Source organism: Gasterosteus aculeatus, chromosome 13 (assembly GCF_964276395.1).
Source record: "Gasterosteus aculeatus chromosome 13, fGasAcu3.hap1.1, whole genome shotgun sequence".
Classification (NCBI taxonomy): domain Eukaryota; kingdom Metazoa; phylum Chordata; class Actinopteri; order Perciformes; family Gasterosteidae; genus Gasterosteus; species Gasterosteus aculeatus.
This window is the reverse complement of record NC_135701.1, coordinates 13,946,443-13,956,172: the sequence shown is the minus strand read 5'-3', so window position 1 is coordinate 13,956,172 and position 9,730 is coordinate 13,946,443. Positions and strand designations below refer to the sequence as shown.

General features: G+C 42.2%; 1 protein-coding gene across 1 annotated transcript; it reads right to left on the bottom strand.

The window, feature by feature from the left end:
- Positions 1 to 674: 674 nt before the first annotated feature.
- Positions 675 to 8,332, bottom strand: adrb3a (adrenoceptor beta 3a). Its single transcript, XM_040195376.2, has 2 exons — positions 6,476 to 8,332; positions 675 to 1,340 (listed from the first exon to the last, which is right to left on the bottom strand). The coding sequence occupies exons 1-2, from the start codon at positions 7,798 to 7,800 to the stop codon at positions 1,313 to 1,315; spliced, it is 1,353 nt and encodes a 450-aa protein (XP_040051310.2). The 5' UTR covers positions 7,801 to 8,332; the 3' UTR covers positions 675 to 1,312.
- Positions 8,333 to 9,730: the final 1,398 nt, after the last annotated feature.

Below are 9,730 nucleotides of genomic sequence, written 5' to 3'. Positions count from 1 at the left end.
AAGAAATAACGGTTGACTCATAGTTGGTGGCAATTTCCACTGAGTTCATTTTATTCACTTGAATCCTACCAATAAAATGTTTGACTTGACTTGAAATTTATTTTATATTGGACAGAATTGGTCATGGTGCTTAAGAAAATTGTTTTTTAAAGTCTTTGAAATCATACTGTGAATATTTATTGGCAATTTCCAACTATATTTATCGAAACATATTGTGTGACCTGAGAGATGGTTTGTTACACTCAACTATCTGAGAAGCCAATACTTTTATGCTTTGAAAATAGGTGTTGAATAGGTGTGAATTAACCGCCTCGCTCTCCGTGTTGTCTCTCATCCCGTTAATGTGCTCGGTGACCTGCTGTGAGGGTTCAGAGCAAAATATTTACAGCGGTTGTTTACATTCCAAAATTGTGAACACTCATTTTTATGTGATTTTATATGACACAGAGCACACGTGACCTACACGCGCTTCCTAACATTTTAATTGTCCATTTCAACAGATGATGACAAAGTGAGTAATACTGCACAAGGTGTACTAGTTTAACAAAACAATGGATGACGTTGACGCCATGTTCTTCTTCCATCCAGACCATTAGTTTTCTATATAAGGATGTGTGAGTGTGTTATAAGCTCATGCTTGACAAAAGTAAGGAATTTACAGGAAACAGCAAATGTTTTTTGTTAGGGTGACCTTTAGTTTTTTAATACTGTACCTTAAACACACAGAATACTGATGATGACAGGAATATCGAGTTCCGCTGATACAAGATTTTAACAGCCAGAAATCAGAAATTAACATTTTCCATAGTTGTGGTATATTTTAACAAAGACATGTGCTGTGTCAGCACAGAGTTGATGCTGAAACAGAAAGACTTAAACAAACACCAGAATTAAATATTTCAATGCACAGCCCTTTTAGTTCAGCTCGTATTCCACAGAGGTTGAAGACAGAATCATGATCTTGTTCTCCTAAATATTCAATGTCTAATAAATATATATTGCTTCGCCTACAATACACTGTACAAAACTGGTTTATTCTGCCATTTTTAAAAACCAACGGCCCCAGCGCACTGTGACCCCACGTTAACTGGAATGCATTGAAAACCTTCCCGCATTGTCTTCGGTGTCACTTAATGTCTGCGAGGCGCTGACGTGGAGCAGTCCGTCCAGTGCTCCCTGCTGTCGGTGCAGTCGTCTCTTTGGGGTCAGCGTTGCTCAGCTGCCTTTATTAGGACCGGTGTTTGTTCTTCAGCTCGTCCCCGCTGCTGTTTGGTCTCTCATAGTTTGCTTCAGTAGCTTGGCATTTTACAGTTCAGCCGTTCCTTTCCTGCAATGTGAAGCTGAAAATAGATGGACAAAAGACATGAGTAAATCTCACACGTGATGACATTTGACTATAATGTCTTTTAAAAATGTTATGAGGTGTGCTGATTAGTCTCTGTTCTAAGGATGAAAGGCAGACATATAGTTTACAATGGAAACACTCGTCTGAATATTTATTTTTTGCGTTTGCTTTTTTTCAGTCCTTCTTTTCTTTTAAATTCTTAATAAATTACGTCCTTTGTGACATTCCACTTCCAAGACTATAACATTGATATGTTGTCTTACAGGTTACTTAACTTTTAACTTTTTTGTCAGTCACTATGTTCTTTATGCTTTGAACAGGATTGGAATTCTGATGCTATCACCTGAACTACATGTCTCCACAAGAAGACACAGACTACCTCGCATTGTAAGTATCCGAGAAATGTTCATGCAGATGGAAAACAAATGTGCAGGAAAGACTTCATTAGAACTCCCATGGTTCTGTGGAATAGATCTCCATGTTTCCCTTTTTACTGCGGAAGAAGCGCTGAAGTCTTGTCTTGACAATTTCAGGGATTTTAAGTAGATGTATTTATTAATGGAAAACTCTACAGGAATAATATTACACATTCTGTTGACTCTCACATTCACACATGCGTTTGTTAGATTATTTTAAATCACAAACCGCAGACCTACAGTTGCACTCACAATTATTCACCCTTATTGCAAATTAGGTTTATTGGGAAAATGTGTACATTTTCAACTGTTTTCGATTAAAACAAATTTAATAGGCGGGAAGCACAACTGATGTTACAAATACTACCGCAGTCTCACAATTACACCAGGACTACACATTTGCTAACACCTGATGTAACTAATCAGGGCTCCACAGCATCAGATGTGCCCGAGATAGAAAACATCAAATATCTGGACTGGCACTGATGTTTGAGTGCATATTACAAATATGGGTAAGTAGCAGAAACAGGAAGCCACCAGTGGCTGCCATCAGATTTCTGGCAAGGCAGGTGGCCAAAAAACCCTCGAGGGACTGCAGAAGACCCGCAAGTCCTGGTGTAAGCAGACACTGAGGCTTCGGTTTGCTCAGTAAGGAGCTTACTAAACATCGAAGGTCTCTCCATGCGCTAACTCTGCGCAGCGATGAAAAGTTTTCCGGCATGGATGAGCGGTATGTTTGGAGGAGGAAGCTGATGCGAACACCCTGCCTACATTTGTTTTGTTGATTTAAATGGTTCTTGTTTGAGTTTAATGAACCTAATTTGAAACGGGGTTGAATAACAGTCCTACATTGACTCAATATATGATTTATTTTTCTTAAAATCATCCATTAATGATCAAATGTCGACAGGATTAGTGTTCTGAATACATCAGACAAATACTTTATTATTATGGCATTGATTTTAGCTGCTGTTATGCTTCGTTGATTATTTTTATCCATCCAAACCATAACTATTTAAAGTTCTACTGTTCTCAAGTACTTGCTCAACTCCCGGATGGCTGCTTTTATAGACCACAATGCATTAGTTCCCATATCAGTGAAAAGGGGGTTTTAGGGGTTTCTCACTAAAACCCGCTGTGTTTCATTTCATCCTGCTCGTTGTTCCATGCTGTCTGTGGCCTGATCTTGCTCTCAGCTAACTAAATGCACATTATGGAAGTTGGAGTGTGAGTGGGGGGTTGGACGCCCTGTTAGCATGCTGCAGACAAAAGTTCTCAATTGTGGGGTTAACAGCACAGGAAAGAAATAATGACTCCATGCTTGGGCCTCCTAAAATACCATCAAAACATCAGGATGCCCTAATGGGCGCCTGCGGCGATGCTCACTGCAGTGCTTATTACACCAGCATTCAAGCCACTTTGAAACCACACGGAGCTTTAAAGAAAAAAAAAAACCTGTCAATCACAGCAAATGTTCTGGGCCACTTAGCCTGTTTTCTACAGATGACTTACCCTGTAAATTAAATAATTCTTCAGAAATATCTTCAATTGTTTACTGAATTTACTGAGTGCCATATTTTTACACTTGTGTTACAATCAAATAGTGTCCAGTAGTGACGCACAGGCCCCTCTGGGAGGAGTCATGCTCGCTTAGGTTGGACGTACAATTATGTATAGCTCCTATAATGATGAACAGTCTGTTCCAGTAACACACAGTCATTTATAAACCGAAGATGCCAGCATTATAAACACAATGTACTTTTGGATTTGTTCTGATGAATGTATCTGAAATATTTACACTTAATTTGGAGTAATGAGCTACTAGTAGTGGCTTTAGTGAGTCAGTATTTATACTGGAAATGTCACTCTCCACGTCCATCTCTCCGTGCTTTGTGTGAAACACCAGCTCACCACACTTCAAAAGCAGAGACCATGAACATGTATCCAAATATTTTGCATATTTATTTGATTCATGTCATGGTTGAATTTTTGCTTTGTTAAATACTAATGACAAAAGAGTGCAGAAAATATATTTTCCCTGCTGAGCCATTGGAGCAGAATCCGAACCGATCGGTGTCAGTGATTTCTTGTGCCTGTGCCACCAGTGTCTGCTTTTTACATGCAATCTTGTTAATGTTTATCTTTCTGAGATGGACGGTATTTTAGTGTCCGCATGCGACGGCCACGCATGGCTGTCCTGTAACTTTTTGCAGCTGTTTTTCGTCAGCAACAACAAAAGTTTTTTCCCACATGTGTCTCTTTAAAATTGTGATGCACCGGCACAGCTGGAGCACGCGGCTTGTTTCCTGTGTGGGATCAGCAATAGTTGTTCCATTCTCTCACGTGCATGTGTGTCACCTGTACTGCAATTTTGCAGGAATATTGCTGCGTGTCTTTGCTCTGACCGGATCTATTAGACTTTTCATTTCTTCTCCACATTCACACTGCGATTCATCCACCAGTCGGCTGCTGCCCTTGAAATCAAATGGTCTGTTCTCTGTTAGCTTTCATTTTAGTGTTCTTATTTCTTGGATAAACTGTGCTTACAGACTCATTCCCCTAATAACGGTTTTGATGCCTATCAAATACGGGAAGATTTTGTCATACATAACTTCAATACATATATTAGGAATCTTGCAATATAACTGCAAAACAGAAACAGCGACATAACTATGCAGTTTAAATAGGTAACAACTTCCCTTGCAACATCGAGTTAAGAAACGTAAAGTCATCGTTTTTTCTTATCTAACATGTGAACATAGACAGTGGTCTCCTGCAGGAAATTCCTGTTTCTTTGGCCTCAGTCGACTTTCACGTCAGTAAATAAAAGTAATTATTCCTATCATACCACCTACCAATCATAACCAGTCGCTTAATACGCTTCGTCACCTGAACGCAAAAATGTCTTGCTGAATGCAGAAATATCATTCAAGGTATCTGCGGTATGCAGAAACATACAAAAACATAATTTCTTTGCTTCTACCTCAGAAAACCTTCACTGTAAAAAAATTCTTCTCATTTATCACTTAGTACATACGCGACAAAAGATGAAGGCTGCTGTGGATGTTGATAAGGGGAGCAGTGATGTGCCTTCTTGTATGCAAACAAAGTAACTTAATGAACCTGCTGCTGCAAAGAAAATCTACACGTTTGCTCTTTTGCGTGGCTAGTTAGGTAGATGTAGAAGGCTGACGGGGCCGAGGGCTCGCGTGGCGTTATCGGTACTCCACATTAACAAGCACCACCTCAGCTGGCCGGATTCTACCTGGAACCGTGTCACCGTTGTGTCATGGTTCCCTTTGACCTGTTTCCAAGCGGCAGCCTCGCCTGCGCCGTTCACAAGCGGCTGCTCTCACTTAGGTTTGTAATCCTGCTGAAAGAGCTCGGGGATTCTGCTGAGCCTTCCTCTTGGGGTGATTTACCGCCTAGATTACACCAGGCTCCTTTTAAGGAAGGCTTTTACATACTCCTAAATGTCTTCTGTTTTATAGCTGCATTGATCGTATCTGTATTCTACTGAGATGAAGTCATGTGTAGAAAAGAGAAAACTTTATCTATCACTGTGTATAAATGTAATTGTGCGTGTGTGTTCTATTCCACTTCTTAATTATTACTACCTTTCTTTGTGTAATCTGTGACAAGCCTGCTGTCATCCTGTCGTGGTACATTCACCCAACCCCGTTCAACCCGTGTTAAATGGGTGTTCCTATTGGCTGTCAGTCTTGTAAACAGCCTCTCAGGTTTTGGGGGAAGTCTTGTGTGGAAATGATAAAGATTTATCTGCTGCAGGCGGCGTTGGGCAGGGCACACAGAGGCCCGATGACAGGCAGAGAGACTCCCACTAATATTTGGAAACGTTACATCGTCCGGTGCTTTTACGGAGCCGGCTTTCTCGTGAAGGGTTGTGGTTTTCAAATACTGTATGATATAATATGATAAAATTGCCAAATATAAAAGTTTCAAATATGAATAGATGAATGATAACGTTAACTATTATTAGGAAATGTATGGTAAACCCAAAGATTCTACAACCTTAAAGACCACAAGAACCAAACATTCTTACAGTGTTTTTCAGCTGGGTTGATTGATTACAGATCACACATGCGGTCCCCAATACAGGTGCAGTCCTCAAATGTTGATTGAGTCATGCATGAACCTACATTTTAATTTGTAGTTTAGTAATATTGCAACACCCCAACTACAGCCAATTCCCCATAAATGATTTATTGTTCTGGACCGTTCTGTTCCAAACTATTTTATCACTGTGCAGCCAGATCTGGATTTATAAGAAATGCACTCTGAGCAGCAATACAAAGGTTTTCTTTCAAGCATCAATTTGAAAAACGATTGACCATTGGCTGTTGTTGATATTTAAATCTGTACTGATAACACTGTTAATGAAAAAAAAGGAAAGGAAAGGCACTAAAAAAGGTTTTCCACTCAAGAAGCCATGGTTACACACACACACACCACGATACACCTTACTATCCTCTCAAACAAGATGCAATGGGATTTTCTTAGCATTATAAAATATATTGGATTCATTATTGTAAAAAGTTTAAAACACTTTAACCTTGATTAAGCCTGATGTTCGAGTGTACGAAGCGGCCATAATTATTCACATCACTTTTTTGAAACTATGATTTCACTTTTGCAATTAAGCCGATGGATATTTCTTAAACACAAAAAAAGGTAGTGAGAAAAGGGAACTTACAATTTGTTTTCTGGCTCCGTTAATTCACTGATTTGTGTGCTGCCGTTGGACTGCAGAGGATCCGGGAAAGCGTCCTCGCTCTTATCTCTCCCGTGACTACTGGCCGGACTCTCGCTGACCTCAGTGCTCCCGGTCGGAGGCTTTTGGAAAGAGCCGGCCGCGGGGCCCGACTCGCCCTGCCCTAGAAAGCAGGAGCAGCGAGTCTGCAGCTCTTTATAGAAAGCACCGAGCCACAGGCTGGACCACCACGGACAGCCCAGCAGGTTCTTGAACGCGGTGCGAAACTCAGGACTCCTGCAGTAGATGATGGGATTGAGGCCGGAGTTGATGTAACCCAGCCAGTTTAACAGTCTGAAGATCGTGTCTGAGAGAATGTCTCTCTCGAATGCGTTGATGATGTTGGCGACGAAGAACGGCAGCCAACACACAGTGAAGGTCCCCATGATGATCCCCAAGGTCTTCAGGGCCTTGTGCTCTTTGACCAGCATCAGCCGCGACGGCCTCCGCTTGACGCTCTTTCTCCGCGCCGCGGTGCTGCAGCCGACGGAGCCGGCGCACGCCGCATTATTCCTGTGCGGCTCCACCTGCACCGGCGCTATTTGAAATTCGTTCTGAAAACGCATGCGGTTCTTATCTATGAGCTGGACCTGCCGCGTGGCTATTAGAAAGACTCTGGCATAAACGAATATCATGATGAGCAGTGGGATGTAAAAAGACACTATGGAGGATATAATAGCGAAGGCCCTGTTGGTCTCAAAGTCACAGCATGTAGGCGTATCGTAGCACCTCTTTGCTGCTTCATTGTCGTTGTCACGCCAATACCCTTTCATAATGGGTACAAATGAAATTAAGGCGGACACGACCCACACTACGCAGACTATCGCCCTCGCACGCCACTTGTTGAGCAGGACCTTGTGTCGGAAGGGCCTGGTGATGGCTATGTACCGATCCACTGCTATGATGCAGAGCGTCTCGATGCTCGCCGTCACGCAGAGGACGTCCACGGAAGTCCAGATCTCACAGAACGTGTCACTGAGCTGCCAGTTGCCGGTCACCACGATGGTGGCGCCCAGAGGCACCACGAGGACCCCCATGATGAGGTCTGCGCACGCCAGCGACATAATGAAGATGTTCGTGGTTGTTTGGAGCTGTGAAGTGCGAGCTACAGCGACGATGACCAGCAGGTTTCCCACCACTATAGTCAGTATGATGACGACCAGTACGAAGACGACCAGCACGATCAGACCCCAGGGCTCTAGAGCCTCGTGATAGGGGTCTGTTCTGTTGATCACATCGAAAGCTGAGCCGCTCAGGTTTCCATCCATTATAATCAGCTGACGATGTCAAATTTACCCAAACGGCTTCTCACAAGCATCATAAATCTGCCCAATAGGTAAAAAGGTATTCGTTACTTTACAGATGCTGCTTACATTTCACAGCTTGGGATTCTTCACAAGGCCGCACTGGCTTTCCATTTTTGACCACGGGATAAACAAGCCGGGATTGTTGGTGGAAGATCTCCTGGTGTAGGCAAGAGCAGCATGTTCTTCCAAAAAAAAAAAAGTATCCCAACTGTCCGCAAAGTTGTGTTAATTCACAGAGTAGCAGCTCTTCCTTCAGTCCATGAAACTTTTTGGGAAGAAAATCCGTCCGTGTCCATTAACATACGTCCACTGGGATTGCGGCAGTTTCAGGTGTCCTAATCCTACACGAGCAGCAATCCAACAGTCGGACTGCGAAGAAGCAGTGACACCAATGCAAGAACCACCAGAGTGCACCAGAGTGGCTGCCCACTCTTTCTTTTGCTCTCTCTCTCTCTCTCTCTCTCTCTCTCTCTCTCTCTCTCTCTCTCTCTCTGTGCCGGTTGCCCAAGATTGCATTGGCTCTAATCACACCCTGGCTGAAGGCAGGGGGGGCGGAGTTGAAAAGTGTGCCTGTGTGCCGAAGCCATACAGGGCTCAGTACCCTAATAGGGGCCACACACTCGTGCGAACAATCACACAGACACACACTGAATCATATGGAAATGACTTGCATTACAGTTATATGTGTGTGTACATGTTTGTCAATCATCTCAAACTAACGTTATGGCTCTCATATCATTAAAAAGCATGTGATGACCATCAGTTAATTATTGCATAATGTCACTGATTTTGTGATGAATGAAGCAGCTGCACTGAGCATGGTCACTTGCTTATGTCAACAATGTGACAGGCTTTTACCACTGGCTTCTGCTCCGATCAAATGATGCTGGATTATGTCGAACACACACTTCCACGGCTCCCCTTACTGTTTTGGCATTCGTTTCAGCACCTGGTTTGCTGTAAACATTACAATATTGGACTTTTATGGCAAGAATCGCTTTTTAATTGTGATTATAGCTCAGCTACCCTCGTTTATGGCAGCTCTGAATGCGGCGGTAAACATTTGCTTCGTGTTTGATGTGAACACCCCATCAAGGATCATTTGTAAAACTGTTTGTGGTCATGTTTGCAGACCACAAGACATCAGGGGCCTTTTTTTTTACTTAAAGCGGTAAAAGAAAATAATAGATTGGTATCTCGCTCTTACTCAACCCAATGCATTGAAGAAGAACAATCAGGGAAATGCCTTCTATGCGATTTACTTGAGATATCCAGCGCTCTGCTGTGGTGCTTTGCTCTCTTGTTACCGAGCAGTTCCTTCTTTGGTCTGATCAGCTGTACAAGTGCAGCAGTGATTTATTCCCACCTTGCATTTTACTACTCCTTAACCTAGTAGAAGAATAACGAGAGAATACTTTTCTACATTAAACACGAAATAATTCATAATCCATATTTGTATACTGATAAATGTATTAATTAACAAAACAGAAACAATATGAAATAAGATAATCATCACCTGAATCTGCAGCTCACAAAGCTTATATATAGAGCTATATGGTGAGTTTCAGATCACAGTTCAGCTGTCAAACTCAATACTTTGTCCTGCAGATAAGGAGCCGGATATTTCCCTCCGAAGACCAGAGAAAAGATATCATTTTGTATTATACTCCCAAAGGTCTGAAACAGGAGTGTGAATGAATGCTAATGTTGCTCTGCTACTGCTGAAAACACGAAAGGGAATAAGTGAATGTTTGCCACTTTGTCACACCTCTAAACGCCGAATGGGATTTGACTAATTCTCCCATGACATTACTTTATCCCAGTGGCTTTGACTTATATAACCGTTTTATAATTGCTAAAAAGTTGTGGCTAACTGAATACATGGTTGACA

Excerpts from the sequence above, each read along its gene's own strand:
- adrb3a (XM_040195376.2), bottom strand. The coding sequence starts at position 7,800 with ATGGATGGAAACCTGAGCGGCTCAGCTTTCGATGTGATCAACAGAACA. Across the intron at positions 1,341-6,475 it reads ACGGAGCCAGAAAACAAATT|CTTCACATTGCAGGAAAGGA; the intron begins GTAAGTTCCCTT and ends ATCTATTTTCAG.